Raw genomic sequence first — 22,748 nt, forward strand, 5'->3', positions numbered from 1 at the left:
CCCTTGCATCTTTCATCCAGTGCTGCACTGACTTGTCTGGATTCTGACTCATGGGGAAAGCAAAAGAATTGTCAACGGATCTGCGGGAAAGGGTAATTGAACTGTATAAAACAGGAAAGGGATATAAAAAGATATCCAAGCAATTGAGAATGCGAATCAGCAGTGTTCAACCTCTAATTAAGAAGTGGAAAATGAGGGATTCTGTGGAAACCAAATCACGGTCAGGTAGACCAACAAAAATTTCAGCCACAACTGCCAGGAAAATTGTTCGGGATGCAAAGAAAAATCCACAAATAACTTCAGCTGAAATACAGGACTCTCTGAAAAAAAGTGGTGTGGTTGTTTCAAGATGCACAATAAGGAGACATTTGAAGAAAAATAGCGTGCATGGTCGAGTCGCCAGAAGAAAGCCATTACTACGCAAATGCCACAAAGCATCCCGCTTACAATACTCCAAACAGCACAGAGACAAGCCTCAAAACTTCTGGAACAAAGTCATTTGGAGTGATGAGACCAAAATTGAACTTTTTGGCCACAACCATAAACATTACATTTGGAGAGGAGTCAACAAGGCCTATGATGAAAGGTACACAATTCCTACTGTGAAACACGGAGTTGGATCGCTGATGTTTTGGGGATATGTGAGCTACAAAGGCACTGGAAACTTGGTCAAAATTGATAGCAAGATGAATGCAGCATGTTATCAGAAAATACTGGAAGCAAATTTGCACTCATCAGCCCAGAAGCTGCATATGGGATGTACTTGGACGTTCCAACATGACAATGATCCAAAACACAAGGCCAAGTCGACCGGTCATTGGCTACAGCAGAATAAAGTGAAGGTTCTGGAGTGGCGATCTCAGTCTCCTGACCTCAATATCATTGAGCCACTCTGGGGAGATCTCAAGCGTGCAGTTCATGCAAGACAGCCCAAGAATTTACAGCAGCTGAAGGCTTTTTGCCAAGAAGAATGGGCAGCTTTACCATCTGAGAAAATAAAGAGCCTCATCCACAACTACCACAAAAGACTTCAAGCTGTCATTGATGTTAAAGGGGGCAATACACGGTACAGGTTGAGTATCCCTTATCCAAAATGCTTGGGACCAGGGGTATTTTGGATATCAGATTTCTCCGTATTTTGGAATAATTGCATACCATAATGAGATATCATGGTGATGGGACCTAAATCTAAGCACAGAATGCATTTATGTTTCATATACACCTTATACACACAGCCTGAAGGTCATTTTAGCCAATATTTTTTATAACTTTGTGCATTAAACAAAGTGTGTCTACATTCACACAATTCATTTATGTTTCATATACACCTTATACACAGAGCCTGAAGGTTATTTAATACAATATTTTTAATAACTTTGTGTATTAAACAAAGTTTGTGTACATTGAGCCATCAAAAAACAAAGGTTTTACTATCTCACTCTCACTCAAAAAGTCCGTATTTCGGAATATTCCGTATTTCGGAATATTTGGATATGGGATACTCAACCTGTATTAAGAACTGGGGTATGTAAACTTTTGATCAGGGTCATTTGGGTAGTTTCTGTTGTCATTATGATTTAAAAAGAGTAAACACAGTTGTTTGACAATAAATGGCTTCACCCAACCACTAACCATGAGTGAAAGAAAAGTTTGTGAGTTATCATTCATATTCTCTGACAAATGACCAGAAAATCACAAATTCTGCTAGGGTATGTAAACTTATGAGCACAACTGTAGGAGGCCACAGTGAGACGAAGACACTGCACATGACATAAATATGGTGCATGTTTTGATGGTGTCTCCAATGGTGACGTCTGAGGACTCACCAATTGTATTACAGCATGCACGGACGTTAAAAGTGTGTGTCTCATTCTGTGCACATTCAGACACACAGATGTACACAAGGGAAGGCATAAAGCAGCATTTGCATAAAGTTGCAGACTGGAAACCGTCATTAGACGCTGCTGCATGTACTTCCTCATGTTACTCAGGCCCTTTATGTGCAGTATTGCCTGCATTAGGGTGTCCTGATATTGGTGATTTGCAGATACTGTTTAGATAACGAGAGTCTAAATGCTGATAAAAAAAAATGATGCTCAATAAAAAAAGAGAAACTTTTAAGACAAAGCTGATGGATAATGTCCAGCTGTGTAATACGTGCGCAGTTTGAATACTTCTAAGGAAATATGATGAATATGTTGAAAAGGGTTGTGAAATTGCAAAAAATAGTAGCTGTAAAGTTATCAACTTGTATTAACTTTTAAATCACAACTTGTCTGGCTGGTGACATGTCAGGGAAGCACCACTGCTTCATAAATTACTGTTATAGCAAACATAAAAAAAAGTACCATCTGACAAGCTTCTGCTTCTGAAATAATGCATTCAAACTAGAGGCCTACTCAGGGACAGACAGACCTACAGGTGTACTGGCGAAATCCCCGGAGGAATCCACTGCCTAGAGCCCCTCCCGCTCACCACCTACCCCAAGGGTTCAGTCATTTGATGGAGCAGGAACATACAAAATTCTACGCATCTTGTAGTGCAGGAAGCACCTTTCCCGACTTGGTTTTGGTACTAGTGGGTCATCAGCAGCAGGCACTTACATCAGTCTATACTTGGTAGAGAAGATATGCCACAAAAGAGTAGCTGAAGGGGTTCTATAAGTACATGGTCTGGATGTAATAGCCATGGACCATGCCTTGTACATGATTGTCCCTTTAAAAAACTTCAGCGTTCGGCTGGCATCCCGCACGGCAGCCGAACTCGGGTGCTTTTACATCCATCCCTATTTCTCCTAATCACTTTGCAGCCATTGCTTGCTCGGTGTACCATATTGTAATGTTCAGTTCTCCCAAATCCTTTCTTGGTGGACTGTCCTTTTATGAATTGTGCATAGCTAGCCAACTCAGTTGTTTGATTAGAAATGGTCACATCTGTTGCACAATAGCTGCATAATTGTACATAGGTTTATCTTTGAGTCAGCAGATCGTGTGAGGCTCCATATTGTGCAATCAACCAAAGACGGGTTGCACATGGTGATGTCATGATCAGCATATCGGCACATGTCGGAATGCAAACTGATCAATTCCGAATGACCAAATGGAGTTTGTTGAACAAAAAGTAAATGAGAAGAAATGTTACTGTACCTCAAAGAGACAATCATCTGACCCGCTGGCTGTAAAACAGCCACAGCTTTCAGTCTTTTATTTTATGATTTACTGTATGACTACAGTTTTTTATGGCTGGACTCCGCTAAAGGGATGCAGAGCGCTGTAAAATCACAAAATGAAACATACATTTTTTTAGTTACTATAAAACAAAGCACTCGTTTAAAGTTATGGGAACAAAACATAAAAAAACATTAAAGTTAATTGAATTTTAAATAACACGTTTATTGAGAGCCACCTTCAATTTTAATGATAACAATTCATAAAAAAAATGTTGACTTTGGATGGTTTTGGGAAAAAGATTATTACAAAATTGGAAACATTATTATTCATCTGTATGTAACCAGCAAGGAATTTAAAATGTGTATTGAGTGCAATCTGGTTTTGGTTACAGTAACTCCAGCTGCCTGTGGCAAGAGCAGTGTAGTATAGTGATACTCAGCATCTCTAGCAATGTTGCTGTTCTCACAAATGACTAGTACAGTTCCTTTGTACCTAATGTAAATATTGAATATCATTTGTTTTTGTTATGTTTTGGTGTCTTGCCAGCGCCTTCCCTATTTCATCTGCACAGCCCATGTGTCATTTTATCATTGTCTGATATCTGGGAGGCAATTATTTCAAGCTGTGACATGAATCATATTCTTTAATTTCCCTGATGGACGTTGGATATAGCTAATATTGTATCCTCTTCACACACTGTTCAAATCGTGAAAATAATCCATGGAAACATACTTTGAAGGGTTTATTTAATAAGATTCAATGTTTCTAAAGCAACAAATTTTTCGCTGAAAGCCATGAAATCTCCATTGGAAGACCAAAACAGCTTCGGCACTCCCATAGGGACCATTGCCGCCCCCTCCCCACCCTCAAACGGCTGCAGGCTGTCAATCTACTGACGTCTGCAGTCTTTCTATGTCCCAGGACGCAGGAGCCATATTGAATATGCGCAGTATGGGTCCTGCTCGTGCGCAGTATACTGAACATTGGTACGTTGCGTGATACACACCTACAGTAGTAACGCACCTGAATTAGGCCTTCTGTTTTAACCTAGTGGCCACCATGTAACAGGTTGTGACCAGCTGATTTCAGCAAGTTAGCCACTAGATTTAAATCAGCATTTAGTTTTAAAGGTAATTCAGGTTAGTCTTACATTAAAACTAGTGGCTATATGCAGAAATCACATCAGGGCGAGCAAATCACAGCCTACTATTAAGGGCCCATGTCTTTAAATTTGCAATCAGTAGATTTTAGATAAATTCAGTAACCAAACATAATTTTGCTTCTATGTAGCTACCATATGTTCTGGTTTTTCCACAACAGAATTGGATTCCAATGCCATAACATTTGGGATCGGAATACAACTACAATACTATACATTATATTTTATCAAAAGAAAGCATCCGGTGGGATTTATGGTCCGAGTGAATAATACCAGGTCTCCAGGATTTTTCTGTATGATGGTACCCCAACCATACATAGAAAGTTGTGCAATTTCTTGACTTTGTTATATTTGCTTTAATAGTCTATTCTAGTCAGTCAGGCATAAGTGGCACAATGCTGTAACGTTGTTTTGTAGATGGCATCTAAAATAAAAATTGGGATAAATCCCCCTTGTGCCTGTTACAAACGTAATTTCTATATCTGTTTACTTTTGACAGGGGCTTCCCAAAGAAGGGTGGTCGGACTGCCCGGATAGCATCCGATGAGGAGATACAGGGAACAAAAGATGCAGTAATACAAGATCTTGAGAGAAAACTACGTTTCAAAGAAGAACTACTGAACAATGGACAACCGGTATTGCAATAGAACAAATTCTGGTATACGCTGACTGTAACTGACAGATAGGACACATACTATATTATCACATTTTAACCGATTTAACCACAACCACGACAGTATAAACTCAGTACATTTCTCCCACATGTTGGTACTGGCAAAACTAGGATACTCCTATTTTCCATTCATCATTACTGTTTGCATAGCAGAAGTATCAGAAAGGTTCATTCATTGTGTTCTCCCCTGTGTAGAAATTGACTTATGAGGAGAAAATGGCTCGACGGCTGCTGGGAGCTGACAGTGCAGCAACAGTGTTTAACCTGCAGGAACCAGAGGACGATGTAAATGCCCAGGTACGAGTCGACCAATTGCATGCTCTTTGAAAGATTATTATGGGAAACATTTAAGTCACAGATGCGCATTTTCTTTTTTTCTTTTTTATATATTAATTTTTATTAAGATTTTGCATTTAAATCAAGAGAGGGAGGGGGTACAAAAAGAAAGACGGTAGGGAGGGGGGAATGTACACACTTTTCAAGTAGAGCTGCACACAGTACAGAGTACAAAGATCCACAACAGACAGCGATCTCAAGACTAAAAGTGACAGATGCACATTTTCTAAAAAGCCAGTGAATTGCAAGAGCCTGGCTGCCCTATCCTTACCTATATTTCAGCACATTTCACCTTCAGGAAATACACCCATTTACTCTCATGTATTCCTTGGCAGAGAACTGGCTATTGCCTGTATTCTAAATGGAATGTGCCCTTGGACACATAGGGATAATTAAGAATTAACTTACCGAGAAACAAACAATGCAAGGACATTGTAGGAATCAAGACATAAATAACTGAAACCTCTATGTCAGGAACAGGCAGTTACTTAATAAGTGAACTTTCCTTAGGGGTCTTTCCTTGTTCAGTACATAAATTCAGCAATGGTATAAGATACTTAAATGCGAGTGCTGCACCCTGTGGTTTCCTTCAAAACAGTGATTACAATTGTGCGATAACTGAATGCTTCATCCATAACATGAATTTATAGCATTGGATTGTGCGTGCTTATTCTCCAGGAAGTGCTCATAATGCTCCAGCAATGACCTGGTCTGCCTGCTTCTCACTGCCATAGGGCACTTTCACTTGGTGGGTGGCCATGTGTGCTCTCTGCAATCATTTGGGGAACACAGATTGGATGTTTTTGGAAGTAGATCATAGAAGAAACTTGAAAGTGCATTTTGCAGCTGCTTTCTTACATACTTTTAGTTAATAAACTTATGCCTCTTTTCCACCAAAAACCCGTGTCCGACCTGGGTGAGTGAACATGGTTTAAAGTTGTGTCACAACAGCATTAAACCCTATTCACAGCGCAGGCTGGACTATGGTTACTTGTGGCTCTTCCATCTGCTGTCGCTTGGAGATCATGTGTAAGCATCTGTGATATGCTCTCCATAGGCTTTTAGCGTGACCCAAGTTGGATGACCCTGGTCACTCGTTTACACCACACCGTTACCCGAGTCTTTCCCAGGTTCGATCCTGGTAGCTACCAGGGACAGATTCCCGGGCAACTGGACCCTGTTTTTTTTTTTCAGAAACCCCTTTATACAAAACTTTGACCTGGGTTGCCCCAGCAATAACTTGGGTTATTTGTTTTATGGAAAATGGGTATTACAGGATGAGTAAAGCATTTGGAGACCTCAGTATGCAACGTTCATTGTATAGATCAGTGATCTCTATTTACACAGCCATACCATGGGTGTTTGCCAACAGTACAGTATGTGCCCTTAATATGTTGCCACAATGTTCATATAATTGTGTTTGCAATACAGTAACATTATCATTTGCTAATAAATGCTCACAGCACAGTGGCATAGTTGTTAGTATTTACTATCTCACAAAATTAGTGTCATGTTATAGATTCTGACCAGCGTGCCTTCTGTGTCTAATTTGTATATACTCGCCATGTTTATATGTGTGTCTGACTTTAGACTGTAAGCTCCAATGGGGCAGTAAGTGATGTAAAATGATCTGGGCTATTATCTTGCTGTAGGATGAACCCCTGATCAACTATGTGTATACCAGACATTATTGCATAGCACTGCAAAATGCCGTGGTAACTGTGTTGGTACAGGATGCCAGTCACTCTGTGCAAGTCGCTGGCTGGGAAGAGCAACAGGCCCTCATGCTTCATGGCTCCTCCTAAGTTGGTGTCACAAGGGTTTAGGGGGACATGTACTAAGTAGTGATAAAAGTGGAGAGGTGAGCCAATGGAGAAGTTGCCCATGGCAAACAATCAGCTGCTCTGTATAATTTTATAGTTTCCAATATATAAGTGTTACGTCAGTGCTGATTGGTTGCCATGGGCAACTTCTCCACTGGCTCACTTCTCCACTTTTATCACTGCTGAGTACATCTCCCCACTGATCAAGATGACAGAAGCTTATAGAAGCGGCCATTTATTAGATAAGCCCCACAAATTGAGTAACAATTATTTCTCCTACTCAACAGAGTACGATACCTGAATGTTGAACCAGATGTTTAAAACTGCGTTTCTTTGGTCCGTAAGACCTGCAGTAGATCACTGGCGGTGCTTCATGGCCCTGTTGTCATTGCAGCAGAACAGCTGCCAGTTCTAAACCCATTAATTGTTCCGTAAAAGTGGCCTTTTATTATAACTCTGAAACTTGCATTATTTATCAGTTTTTGCTTGTTTTTAATTGTTTAATTATCCTCCTGCAGTTTACTGATTACCTTTGTACTATTTCATGTTGTTCACTGTATTTGATTTACTTAAATTTCATTACAAACTGGAAAAATGGGGGCGTTTTAAACTCTTGGCTGGTAGGGTACTTGTCAGTGATAGTTAAATACTTTGCTTGTTAATATTTAAGCTTTTCCATTTAAAGTGATTGGGATTCAGTATTGGACCACAACAACTAAAAAAATATGACGCCCTTAACATTAGCATATTGGGTCAACGTGGAGCTGTCACCTATACATACAAGACCTCATGAAGCTCCAGCACACTTTTAGCTGCACACTTGGGAGCCACCTCTGCAAATTGAAGTGCACTTGGTGTGTGGATAGAAAGAAAAGTCTACAGTAGCGTACTGCAAATATTTACCATCTTACCCTGGACCAACCTCTCACTGAACTCCTTTCATTAAATAAACTTTTCAGTATTTGTCCTAAAATAATGATGGGTTTAGCCTCACCTGTGGCTTAAATTAATCATGACAGTGAGGGGACATCAGGACTGCCTCTGTTACATGTGTCACTTATGTGTATTTGAAGTTTTTGTTGTCATTGTGGAAAGTCTATCTAGATACTCCAGAGTGCAAAATGTGTCCCATTAATAGTACAGAATAAGATCCTATCTCCAACACCTCTGAGCTGGTGCTTTCATGAAGTAGAAGTGGCTATCAGTGTCCCTTCCCTAACCCTTCATAAATGGTCCTTTTTCCTCTGTACTGGACAAAGAATTTCCTCACCCCATTCAACTTCTCCCTTGGGCCAGTGAAATATCTGCTCCTCTGCAAACACCCCGTTTTGGGCACACCTACGCAAATAAAAGCGTACTGCCCTATAAAAGAGTCTTTTGTCTTCTGCTGGGCCTCAGGGGACAGCTCCATCATTTCACTAGGAACCTCTGCCTCAAAGATGTCACTAGTTCTTAGTGACCTAAATATTGTTTCAGGCTAAAAATGTCTGTCTCCATTGTGAGTAACTAATGAGCCAACTTTAAGCAAAGTTGACATGACAGTTTGTTACAAAGTGCTAGAAAGCAGCACGAAGACCACATAGTGATGTGATAACTATATTCTTGCTACCAGCTTTCACCTTCTCTTCTACCTTTGCAGGAAATTGCCTCTCTCGATGCTTCTGTACAGATCCCTCTTGACATGCAGAAGGTTACTATTTCCCTGTCGTTCATATCTGCACTTTTACTGATCTCTACTCTCACTAAACAGTCTACAGTCTTATGCCTTGTGGTTTTCCCAAATGTAGCATATCAGCCTTATGTCTTTTTGTTTTGTGTCACATTATATGATGTATATTTTAGCACCTACCATACAGTATGTTAAGAGAATAGTAAACCGAAAGAAAACCTTATTGCTAAATACCTATGTGAACAAGTCATCAGGTGGGAAATGTAATAGGGCCCGATTTTGCAGAGGTCCAGGATGTTGTCGAAGATTGCCTGTATTTTTAAAGTGCCAATCATTTACAAGGTAAACCAGGTTATTTTTAGCTTCTAAATTATTGCCGCTTTAAAATTACAGGCAATCTCGGTCGAAATCCTAGATCTCTGCAAACTTGGACCCTGTTACACTTACCCCATGTGTCTGTCACGCATGCTATATAAAGTATTAATTGCATGGCACCACACTTTTATTTACAATCACTAAATGCCCTTAAGTATCATCATCTTAAATCCACTCGTATTGACTAAATCAGTAGAGGTGCAGTGCCTATATTTGAAATGGGTTTGTACATTTTCAAAGGTGGAAATTCAGCTAAGTGTGAGTTGCAAGTAAAGTTGTTCTTTTTCAGATGCAGTTCTCATTGTGTGTACTGTCTAATTGAATTGGTATCTCCCCAGTTTCCACAGTAAAATACTGCACGAGGCAACTTGAGCTGGATTGAATCTCCCCTAGAATGTCCAACACTTTTATTGGATAAACAACTAAATATGCTTCATGTGACTCTTAGTTAAATACGTCTCCAAATTAGTGGGAGATGTATGAAACCTTAAAAGAGTAAATGGAAAATTTGCCCATAACAACAAATCAGATTCTAGCTATCATTTGTCTAGTACATTCTATATAATGATAGCTGGAATCTGATTGGTTGCTATGGGCAACTTCTCCATCTGTCCTCTTTTTTCATACATCTCCCCATTGTTGCTGCCCAAAAGGGTTAAGAAGGGGAAGGATTAAGAAACTAGGTTTCACTCAGCACAGTTCAATGATCAAAAAGGGAATCCCTTCAATAATGCAAAGTACTGGAATTTTCCAAATTACCCAAGTGGGGAACTGTTAAAAGCAAAATAGTTTATCACCTGAAATTTTTGACTCCTTTAATAGTGTAATGAGGTGAGTGAGAATGACTGATGTGCACATTTAAAAATACCTTTTCATATAGTCATTTCTCTGCCAATTCCCCAGTTTTAATGAGAGAGATTTTCCATCAACCCTATGTGGTATATGTACCAACATTCTACTCTTCATATTAGAGACTTGAAATCAAATTGAGAATATTTAGGAATTAAACAATTTGACACATGACAAAAGTACTTTGTTAGCTCTTTAATTGACTTAAAAGAGTGTAAATTGTAAAGTACTGTGTAAATACAACAACTGTGTAAGCGAATCACCGTTATTAAGCTGCTGTTACAGTATAGACCAGGAAAATAATGAATTACAATTTTCATCAAAAGTGTATCTTGAAAATATGCACAGAAAATAATATAATATACTGTATACAGTAGGTGACTTGGAAATAGGTAATTTTGTGGGAACAAGCTGACATATGCAGAACCAAGTGTCTGCCAGATAGGCAGACTTCATAGTTCTACCCACATGCGAGAGGAATTGGATTAACATTCCCTTCATGGGTGGCAAATTTACTTCTTCTCCTACACTTTATTTCTAAGAAGCAGTATCTTCATATTTAGAATGTTCTGTTTGACTGTAATATCTTGTTAGATGTCTGTGGAAACAGGCCAGGAGCAAAATAGCTGAGTGCCTTGGTTTGCCCAAGTGCTTTTACATTTTCCTGATAAAGTACATAGGTTTATAGATCAAGATGGCTTTGTGTTTCAGAGGGAGAGATATTAGTACAGGTTTAAGGGGAGGCATTGGGTGGAGTGAGGACGTTCCATGTGCAGACAAGACATAACCAAGTTTTTTATTTATATATGTGGAGTAATATAATTGAAACAAGATAAACTGGTGCACAATATGTGCAAAGCAATTGCTATTTGTTTCATTTCACCATTCAAGAGAGTTACTGGCTAGTCACCTTTTACACCAATACCGTACTGTAGTGTTTCCCCCAAGGTATGAAGAAGACCTAGAACAATATACAACTTACTCAACAGGGGCCAGTTAGCTGGCGTGCCCTAACATATGGGGAGGACACCCGCTGAATGTAACACAAGTGCTGTTATATCTCACATCTTAAAGAGCTATATTTGTTCAAGAAGCCAAATAACGGAAACATTTTGAAAATTTTTTAGTGGTTTAATGGTTAAGCCTTAATGACAGATCCTTTGTGGCTGGCACCCACACATTATAACTGCCAGCATTCGCTTTAGTTACTGATGTATTGTCCAGTGCATAAGTAGGAAACTAAAGAACCTTTTCTGACCCGCTGAATGTAACACAAGTGCTGATATAGCTCACATCTTAAAGAGCTATATTTGTTCATTAGAAGCCAAATAATGGAAACATTTTAACATGTTTTTAATGGTTTAATGGTTAAGCCTTAATGACATTTCCTTTGTGGCTGGTACCCACACATTATAACTGCCAGCATTCGCTTTAGTTACTGATGTATTGTATCGTGCATAAGTAGGAAAATAAAGAACCTTTTCTGACACTATAAGTGCTCTCACCTTCTTTTGAAGCCCACTATTGTATATGTGACGATTGAGGAGACACCGTATTTGTTTAGTGGACACATGGTAAATATTAATCAGGCGCTGCAGGGATCTCAGTCAGTATAGTTGTTATGTTACTCTCAGCATAGGTCTGTTTGCACATTCCTTTACAAAAAATTCTATTAAAAATGTCTGACATACAGAAAAACATCAGAAATGTGCTTTAAAATAAATATATTAAAGGTATCAGGAGTTTAATATAATCCTTTAAAATCAAGATATTCCAATGAAAAGTATGTGGTGTGCAGACAGCCTCTATCTCCTGGGGTGACAGATAACACTACAAAATAGTTCCCTTTATGTAACGTTTACAGGCCAATAAATACACATACTTCAGTTCTTATGGACTAATATTTTCCTTCAACCTTTTCCCTGGAGAAAACTAAAATTACACTTGAGGTGGTAGCGAACAACTGTAGGGGTCAACAAATGTGTCTTTGTAATGCTTTTTGAGCAGAACAGAAGCTGTTTGAAACTCTTCAGTGAGTATTATACAGTATATGATGTTTTCCCTGAAAAAAATAGGTGTATTTTCTTTTCTTTTTTTTTCAGAAGCAATGGTCATTTTGTTATTATAGAATTTGAATGACGTTGTCAATCTTTTGTTTGGGGATTTGGGAATGTGTACTTTTTCACTTTTGTTTATTTGATTTCAGTACTGTTCCAGGAATGCAGATCTGAATGTAGATATTATTTGTTCAAGCTGGCTAAGCAGACATTTATTTTTATTCTGGTAGGAGTACAAAGTGTCCAGCTTTGAGCAGAGACTCATTGGTGAAATCGAGTATCGCCTTGAACGATCTCCTGTTGAAGAATCAGATGATGAAGTGGAACATAGCGATGAGTTTGGGGAGGACAGCGCCCCTCCTCAGTTTGAGGCAAAACTGAGGCATTACAAGATCTTTGAGGGAACTCCAGCCACTTTTACATGCAAGGTGACTGGCAATCCAAAGCCAAAGGTAAGGAATTCCTTTCTGCTTTCTAAGATTTAATTACTGTGTGTATGGCTCTAATAAACAAATGCATTTCACAAATCATATTTTGCCACCTTGTATGTATTAGAATACAGCTGCAGTTCTCTGATTAGTGAGGAAATAAATAATAATGTTACTTTGGTGATGCTAAGAGACGTATAGAGGCTGATGCAGTGTGGGAATTTACATTGCACATGCCTAGAAATCATTTATACATGCAAATGCATATCCGTATAGGCCTGACACTTATGCCTCCCTATGTTTAGAGAGCTAGGAAGGGGCTCGCAGGTAGAGGCCAAGTGCAGTAAGGTGGGTTCACGCACATGCAGCTAATTCAGACCAGAACACATATGCACACTTATTCGGGGCCATGTAGGGCAGGTGCAATTTCCCTACTGCAGTTGAAAGCAGTCCCTTCTTCCTCCTTGTATCCATCTTGCAGCAGGCATACACATTCACATGCAATAAAGTGTTTATGCTGAGTCACATGGATCTTGAGATCTGAGTGACTCAGCATATAGGTATCATTGCATGTGTTTGTGTGAACGCAATTTACCCCTGCATTAATACACACTATTGCTACCAAGTCAGCATTAGCCCTTTAGTAGAAAGAATCCTTAACTGCACAGAAAAAAACAAACTTTTAGTTTGGTGAATCTATTTATGATTGTATGTAGTACTATTACATATGTGTCCTTGTACACTTGTCCCTTTTGCACCATATTGCTAAGGCGCCTGGCGCAATTCCCATGCTGCATACTTTTCCCTAAATTTTCCTCAACCTTTATACCATTTTCTGCAACTTTTTCCTTTATTATGCCACTTTTTCCACAATTTTGCAAATAGTGTATTTGGTACGTAAGACTAGCTTTTATATCACCAAGGAATTGGTATACAGTTGCAGATAAAGCCTAATGATGCATGGGTAGGCTCACTCATATCGGGCCAGTCTCTTGCCTGTGTAACCTGGATTGTGCACCTTTTCCTCCACTTTGCTACTTCTTCCGGGTAATTTTTTTTCTCATTGGGCTACTTTTCCTCAGTTTTGCATTTTAGTTCTCTTATAGTATACTAGGTACTTAGGATTAGTGTTTTGTCACGGTTAAGTCACAAAGTCAATGGTGCGTTAAATGGAGCACTTTGGTGCAATTTTAGGGTAGTATATGTGGACACATCTGTATAAAGTAATGTATACTTGTGCCCAGGGGTGGATTGGGATGGAAAACCAGCCCGGGAAATGTATGAAAGCAGCCCTAATGGGGGCGGGGTCTGTTGAGGGGACGGTATTTATCCTCATAGGGTTTAATTCTATAGTGGATGCAGTTTTGAGCTTCCTTGCATCATTTGCTGCAGTGGCATCTGTGCATCCAAATAAGCAAGGACTGAGATGGCCACTGTCAGTGTCTACAGATGCTACAATCATGCTTTGTGCGTCTTTAGATGCTACAGTCGGCTGCACCATTGAAACTTTCACCAGCCCTATGCTAGAGCAGGTCAACGCCACTATATGCAACCACTGTCTGCAACACGCCCACACTACATTACATGTGCATCTTATTAGCCAACCCCTTGTAACCACACAGGAATGGCCAACACATTTCTAATACACTTCATGGTGCATGTGTCTGTCTCAGTACTGCAACTCTGTACAAACACCATCACTTTTGTGATTAAAATTTGTTTAAAATTTCCATTGCTGATTGAAAGTCCAACTGACACCAACAGGTTTTATAATTATTGGCTGTAACATCTATATATTAATTTGTGTATTAACATTCATGTAGTGCTAGAATATTCCACTGCACTTTCTTTCCAAATCAGGCAGAGGCCAGATTGGGAACTGAAAGAGAACAGGAAAAATTTGTAGAAGTGGCCCCACAAGGGCACATATACTGTGTGACCGTGATGGCAGCACCACCCCCACATGTCAACAAACAAAACAGGCCCCACAAGCACATCGGCCCACTGGGACTCTTCCCTGTAGACGCTATTGCCAATCCGCCCCTGCTTGTGACCATTTTATGTTTATTACAGATGATGTTTATTGGCTTGTGGTCTTGTCCTGTTACTTTGCATGTCTCTCTATCTCGGAGGACTGTATTTCCCCCTCTATAGCCTCCACCACAGTCAGAGTGCAGATCAGCATGCAGGAATAACTCATCTGCTACATCTGTATCTTATCAAGCTTTTTGTCTCATATATGTCTGCTCGTTATTTAAAGGGTGTCAAAAATGAGAAGATGTTGAGAAGGTATAGGGTATTCATTTTATAGATTTCCTAAGTGTGCATTTTGTTATATCTGGCCTAGAACTGAGGTGTTGTCTGTATAGCAGATGTAAACAGGATTAAACCTTGACATACACTGAGTGTTAGTTGGCTATCTCTAGTGATTTCATGAACTGTTGTAGCTGGCTTGCATTTTGTATCTCTGTGCTAAGGGTATGGTGTCCTATAGGTCTGCAGTGTGTGAGGACACTTAATCATTGGAGTTTGTTAGTACACAAACACCATGGCTTAGAAAAAACAGATTTAGCTGGAACCTGACGTTCCGTTACCAATTCATTGGTTGGAGAGAGGCCAGTGTAATGACTTACTGCACAAGGAAATAATTCAGGAGGAAATCGTAAACACATGTGAATCCCTTGTTTACTGTAAGAAAAAGCCAAAAGAGACCATTTATATCACAGGCAGGTGACATTGTTCCCTGTAGCCACATAAGATTCAAATATTACCAGTTCAGCTATTTGTTTTCATCCTTGTGTTACAGCAGAAGTGATATTTTGTTTCCATATTGCACACAGGCAAAGGGTCATTATTTACAAACATTTGTTAGGCTCGGCACAAGGATGCTACAGTATTACTTTGTATACTGAAGTGTTTATAGGCTGGTAATTGGTCACTCTGGTATGGTAAACCAGTCCTAATGTGTTTAAAAGTCATAGAACTCTTTTTAACATGATAATTCAACCGAAGGTGGGAATACTGAGTTTTGCTAAAAGGGGAAATTAGTTTTTGTTTTACAATTAGGTCATTTTTTTCTGTAGTTTTTCTTTAAGGCTGTGTTTGAAGAGGATGTGTCGCCTCAGCGATGGGTTCTCCTTTATTTATCACAGGATATTGAAAGCCTTTAAAAAAGTAATAAGGATGCCAACCCCGACTAATAGGATGCTAACCAGCCCGGATAGTATTCTGATCACTGAACCTTCTCTGGATCAGTAAGAAGCAGAGAAGTGCAGCAAAAGGAAGGACAATTAGCACTCTGCAAGCTCTCAGGACCCTTTCTATCCTCTGTCTCACGTCTGCACCTCCTTCATCAACCTCATCCTGTATTGTTTGTTTTTAGTCTGATTTTGCTGTTATGGAGCTTGGTGGTGCCTTACAAATAAATGATGTGGATTTCACCGCTAATTTCAAAACTTCAGTAAATGTGAAACCGCTCTGCTTTTCATGTGTGCACATTTTCCCCATTGTACACTGCAGCGTTTCAAGATGCTCGTTCAGTGCCAGGTCTGAGAACTGCTCCAGTAAGAGAAAGATGTTCTTATTTTTGCAGATTTAAGGAGACTTCACAAATTACGTCACGTAAAGTTACTACTACTGTAGGCAGAACTTACCACTGAAACCTTCATGCATTTAGACTACGCGTGTTTCGTTTTTCTCCTGTAAAGCTTTCAGTTTATCCATTAAGATATTACAGGCCTGCATATATGCATAGTTGCATATATTGGACAAAAAGATCATGAAAAAGTACCTGCCACCAGAGATATTACAATTTCATCACACACAAACATTACAGTTCTGCAAAGCAGAGGACAATACATTATCTCAGTCCACTAATAAGTGGCCAAATAATTGTGTTTAAATAACCAGCATAAATGAGCGAATTGGCCTCAGCTGTGTCGGTAGCAGTCAATTATAAGGTATTAGCAACATTAACATACATTAAAATAAGATGCATTAGGGGTGAATCTAAAGTGGCCAATCGAAAGTGAGTTGTTTGTCATCATTATTATCATAATCATCTATCTTGTTTATAAATTGTAGGTCTGGTGGACAGTGTGGGAGTATAGGCGAGTATGGTGAGGAGGGTGGGCCGGGTTTGGAATCTATAGGGAAATTTGTCAGTTATTCTAAAGAGGGCCAGTGTTGGTGTTGCCAATAGAGACAATTAACATTCAACCTAAATTTTCATAGCTGGACTGGATCAACAATAGCTAGACCCTTATTGGTTGCTATGGGCAAACCCCAAATTTTCCTTTTTAATATGCTTTGATTAATCCCACTCTTATTTTTTAACATGCTATGCATAGCCTGCCAGCAGCAAGGCAGAACCTGTGGAGAGTAATACCTAGAAATCCATTCAAAGCATTGCAGTTAAAAGACAAAACAACATAATTATCCAGGCTCTATATAATCAAATGATTAATAAATATTTTACTAATGTTTAACAAATACAATTTAGTAAAATGTAACTATTTTTGTAGGATTCATTTTCTAATTTTCAACTCTTGTTGTATTTGGAAACTATATTGGCCGTTTTCCTTAACAAATGTTTAATGTTCTATTTTAAAACAACATTTCAGTAGGTGGTGTGGAAGAAAAATACACCCGTTATTGTTCCTAGAATTTCTGCTCGCTCTGAATGGGACCTTTCTTCTCTTTACTCCACATAACGCTTAAGAAACTTGAGATCAATGAATGTCATAAAGGGATATTTCTTATACTTGAGAAAATTATTAGTGTTGGTGGGTTGCAGCTCAAATACACATTACAGACACAGCAACAGTATCATAGCAACATGTTTATTAGACAATATGCTAGGCATTCCAGAAGTAAACTATTAGCATCCAAGCAGGTTTTGAACATGCCTTATGTGAGACGAAACAGTCAAATGCAAGTTTATTTTTAAGTACAAAAAAGCCTGTATCACTAACCAGCATGATTATATCCACTTTGTGCATATTTCAGATGTATTCATGACTGGCTGCATATTTCAAAATAATTGGAAGCAAAATCTGCCATCAGATTTATTTCTTACACACACCACTGACATGTGAGCCCTGTGTTGTGGATAAGCTACAATATGCACTGCTTTAGTTGTTTCACTCTGCGATAAGACATGTTTAATAGCATATAGGGGGCTATTCAGGTTTGTTAGCAAACCAAAAAAGCACACTAATGGACAAAAACCATGTTGTACTACAGGTGAGGCAGCTGTAACATGTGCAGAGAGATTTAGATTTGGGTGGGTTATATTGTTTCTGTGCATGGTAAATACTGGCTGCTTTTTATCTTTACACTGCAATTTGGATTTCAGTTTGAACACACCCCACCCAAATCTAAATCTCTTTGCACGTGTTACATCTGCCCCACCTGCAGTGCAACATGGTTTTGCCCATTAGAATACTTTTGTGGTTTGCTAACAAAGCTGAATTAGGCCCATAGTCCACAAACGTGTATTAACAATGGGGGTCATTCCGAGTTGTTCGCTCGCAAGCTGCTTTTAGCAGCTTTGCACACGCTAAGCCGCCGCCTACTGGGAGTGAATTATTATATGAATGCTTATCAAATTTGCGAACGAAAGATTAGCAGAATTGCGAATAGACACTTCTTAGCAGTTTCTGAGTAGCTCCAGACTTAGTCAGTGTCGTTCCTGGTTTGACGTCACAAACACACCCAGCGTTCGCCCAGACACTCCTCCGTTTCTCCAGCCACTCCCGCGTTTTTCCCAGAAACGGTAGCGTTTTTTCGCACACACCCATAAAACGGCTTGTTTCCGCCCAGAAACACCCACTTCCTGTCAATCACATTACGATCACCAGAACGAAGAAAAAACCTCGTAATGCCGTGAGTAAAATACCTAACTGCATAGCAAATTTACTTGGCGCAGTCGCACTGCAGACATTGCGCATGCGCATTAACGACTAATCGCTCCGTTGCGAGAAAAAAATACAGAGCGAACAACTCGGAATGACCCCCAATATGCACTATGTGGTCATGTGGTCATTCCCATACATAACGCATCATTGCATTAAATGACCAGTGATGTCTATAATGAAATTAATTAACTTTCATCCCCCAGTGACACCCTATTTTCTAGTGAATGAGGGCCGTTTTGTTGCAGTTGATTTTGGAGACAGGACAAAGTATTCTAGATCTAATAGTGGCTGCTTTATTTGGTAACTTTGCTATTTATGTTTCCCCTGTCATCTCCAGTAAATCTCTTTGAATATTTGACTTGGGCTCCTTTGTTAATACAGTGACTAATGAGTGACATAAGCTTCTATCTCTGGGTCAGTGACTCCACTAAATAGCTGTAAATAAATTCATCTAGACAGTATCATTGTGTATCTGTATTATATTGAAAGATCAGACCAGTAGCTTTCTAAAACAGAGTAATAACACCTTTTGGTTATAGATATATATCAAATCTGTTATTACTGTGCTAAATAAACCTAAATAACTGAAATATTTATACTCGTCTAAATCTGCCCAGTATGCCATTTTGTCCATGTTACAGGTGGCAATTTTAAGAGGGAGGAATTTATCTGCCTCATTACTCTGAAATAAGGAGCAGAGTGAATGAAGAATATCTGAGTCTTATCAATGAACTGTCACTTACAGTCTCCTAGGTATCGAAAGAAATAACATTTACTATCGGAATCCAGGATCTAAGTTTGGAGAAAACAGAAGTTTACCTTTTAACATACAGGTGACAGCAATACATATGGATTAGGGGCCTAATTCAAGGTTGATTGCAAAAGCAAAATCTTCCTTTAACGGACAAAACCATGTGCACTGTAGGGGTGTGGGGGGGGAGGGGGGCAGATATAACATGTGCAGAGAGAGTTAGATTTGGGTGGGTTATATTCTGTGCAGAGTAAATACTGGCTGCTTTATTTTTACACTGTAATTTAGATTTCAGTTTGAACACACCACACCCATATTTGCAGATGTTATATCTGCCCCACCTGCAGTGCACATGGTTTTGCCCTTTAGAGGAATATTTTGCCTTTGCGATCAACCTTGAATTAGGCCCTAGGTGTACATGAATATAATGAAACCTAAACCTGGGCTGCTCTTCTATGAAAATATCAACTGAGTGTATAATATTTCCCTATTATTCAGCCTTACACTGAAGGCTAGTTCTGCCACTTTAAGGGCTGACCCTGAGTCGCACACAAAGTGGTTGTAGTTGTGGGCAGCCGTGGATGCCAGATTTACTACCTTATTCTAATGCAAGAATACATAGGCTAATGTGCTGGTTATGTGTCTGCTAGCGGGAACCTGTGCTGCCCATTGATGTTACGAAAGCTGCAGATGCCATCATTAGTACCTGTATCTTCACAAGCCCCATGCTAGGTGCAAGAGAGTTGTCAGAAACAGGTTTCCCTTCCACATACTCAATAATCCAAAAACAGTACGTTTGCACCTATGCACAGAAACCCAGACTCAGCCATAAGTGAGTAACATACTCAGTACATGAGAACTTAGTAAGAAGAAAAAAATAAAACCAGCTAATTTAGCATAAACAGTACATATAATCATCTTATTTCTAAACATTGTACACTTTATATAATTATCTTTCACAAAGGCTTAATAATTATTACAAGGCTTGTGTCAGGAAATCTAATAAGGAAGATTTGTAATGGTACATCACAATTGGTCACCTGTTCGTGTACTTACCTATCCATGTCCATTTGCTGTAAAGTCAGAATCTATAATATCTCACTGAAATATCATGGTCTACACAGAATGTTTCATATTAACATAAAGATATAAGTATGTCATAGTGCATCCCATGTACGAATCCAAGATTGTGTCCGTGCTGCCCCCTTCACTGGAACGAGCTCCCTCGCTCTATTAGACTCTCCCCTACCTTGCACCTCACCTGTTCATCAGAGCATACCCTTCCGCATAACCTAGTCTTTAGGCCACTCTCCCAACCTCATGCCTCATGCCTGGGCCATCTCTGCCACGCTTACTTCCTGCCACAGGCCACCTTCTACTTGCTTGTGCCTTATGTCTCCTGTCTGTCTCCCCCCTCCTCTAGATTGTAAGCTCCTTGGAGCAGGGCCCTTTTCCCTCCTGTTTTCACAGCCCTCTTCTCTTGCACTTCAATAACAGCTCTCTCCTATTCAGTGACTGTCTATACCTGCATTTCCTCTTGCTCGTGACCATTCATCTCTTCCAATGGCTGCCCGCCCTTGTAGTACGCCGATTACTCTTTTGCTTCCTTACATGTCAGCTGTATTGTTTACTGAGAACTGTGGTGCTAATTGTTACCTGTGCTCTGTGCTAATGTTTCTGTAATAAGTTCTGTATTGTTCTAATGTCTGCCGTATGTACAGCGCTGCAAAACAATTGTGGCCCCTTATAAATAATAATAAATGTAATAATGTCTTAATAGACTGCCATATTAATCATTATCTATCATTTATCTTTATGCTTTGTACAATAAGAATATACTGTATATATTTTTTGTCCTTTGATACAAACATAATACAAGGAGCTAAAGCACTTATACCACAAAGACATCAATAAGACTGTAATAAGAGCTATTGTCGCAGTGAAGTACATCGCTTTCCTGGTATATACTAAGAATACAGAACACATGAGGTACGGTGTCAGTGGCTGGCGGGGGCCATCTTGGGACTGGTGTTGAGAGCGGACTTGCTCCCGCCCAGACTCCTCCTGCTGCCTAGCTGCCTGCCTTGTCTGGAGGATCGCTCTGACTCTCCTCCACTGCCTGGGGGAATATTTCCCTCTGCCTGGACTGCTGTGGGGCTTTGCTGTGTGGGGGTCATTTGCCCTCTCTTTATATTTGCCCCTGTTACTTGTGAGGGAGAAAAGTTTCTGTGGCACTGCTGGGGATTATAGGTCCCTCCTGTAAATTGTGACTGGAGTTGTGGGGTTGTGCAGGCTGTTGGTCCCTCTCCTGCATCTACTACTCACCCACCCCCTTCTCCTCTGTGCTCCAGGGCTGCATGACTCACCGCTGACACACCTGTCACAATGCATGCTCCTATACTGGTGCTGGTATACCTGTGCCTTCCTTCTGCCTTTCTACGTCTCCACCTGGCCTGAAATTTATAATATACTTTCTGTTTGTTGGACCCTGTCCTATAACCCTGATGGTCCGTAACCGTCGCTCCTCTGCTGCGGCCCGTTTAGCGCAATTTGCTCGCGTAGAACGCACTCCTGTTTCTTCTGCATCGTCACCGGCCCCCTCCTCTTCCCCCTTGTCCAGCATGGCGGAGGCTGCTGAGGTTACTATGTCTCAACTGTAGCAAGCCATTACGGATTCTGAGAAGCGGCTCGCGGATAGAGTGGCGGAAGTTCACACTGACATTTCCCTTATACGCCAAGATATGCAGAAACTCCGGGATAGAGTTGGGGAGACAAGGAACCGCATTTCTTCGTTGGAAGACTCCTGTACACCTGTCCTCGCTCGTCTCGCTTCCCTGGAAACGGAGATGTCTGCGTGCAAGCTTAAGTTGACGGATATCGAGGGGCGTCTCAGACGGAATAATGTTCGTTTTGTGGGCCTACCGGAAAAGGCGGAGGGTTCTCAACCAGAACAATTCCTGGAGTCCTGGATGCTATCCACATTCGGCAAGGATTCGTTTACTCCGCAGTTTGCTATTGAAAGGGCCCACCGTGTTCCTACACATCCCGTTTCCTCCGGGCGCACCGCCTAGGACCTTCATTGCTAAAAATCTTCATTACATGGACAGAGATCCCATCCTACGTCTTGCTAGGATTAAAGGCCCGCTGGAGCATGGCGGTCAGAGGGTGTCTGTATTTCAGGACTTTTCTGCTGAGGTCCAGAAGTCCCGTGCGCAGTTCACGCAGATTAAACAGCGGCTTCGTACTCTTCAACTACAATATTCTATGCTGTATCCTGCTCGTCTTCGGGTGGTGTCCGGCAATCGCACTCATTTCTTTGATACACCCAGAGATGCATCTGCCTGGATTGATCTACAACCTCAGCCTCGTGCTGTCCCACCCTGAGAGACTTTTATGTGTGATTTTTCTTGTATACATTGCTTTTCTCTTTCTTTAGCATTTATGTCCTGTTATTTGAGTGCTGGGTTTTTGAAGGAATGTCTTTTACCAGGGTTGTTGAATTTTTTCTATTGCCATGTTCCTGACGTTAGGCTGGGGACT

At 40.2% G+C, this 22,748-nt stretch overlaps 1 protein-coding gene across 3 annotated transcripts in view; it reads left to right on the plus strand.

The window, feature by feature from the left end:
- PALLD (palladin, cytoskeletal associated protein) overlaps positions 1-22,748 on the plus strand; it is a 759,036-nt gene that overhangs the window by 629,993 nt on the left and 106,295 nt on the right. For all 3 annotated transcript variants that reach the window (XM_063920614.1, XM_063920615.1, XM_063920616.1), the window contains 3 exons: positions 4,829-4,964; positions 5,198-5,299; positions 12,342-12,563. In XM_063920614.1, coding sequence (XP_063776684.1) covers positions 4,829-4,964; positions 5,198-5,299; positions 12,342-12,563 — 460 coding nt within the window. The remainder of the gene's footprint in view (positions 1-4,828; positions 4,965-5,197; positions 5,300-12,341; positions 12,564-22,748) is intronic.

Source organism: Pseudophryne corroboree, chromosome 1, assembly GCF_028390025.1.
Source record: "Pseudophryne corroboree isolate aPseCor3 chromosome 1, aPseCor3.hap2, whole genome shotgun sequence".
Lineage (NCBI taxonomy): Eukaryota > Metazoa > Chordata > Amphibia > Anura > Myobatrachidae > Pseudophryne > Pseudophryne corroboree.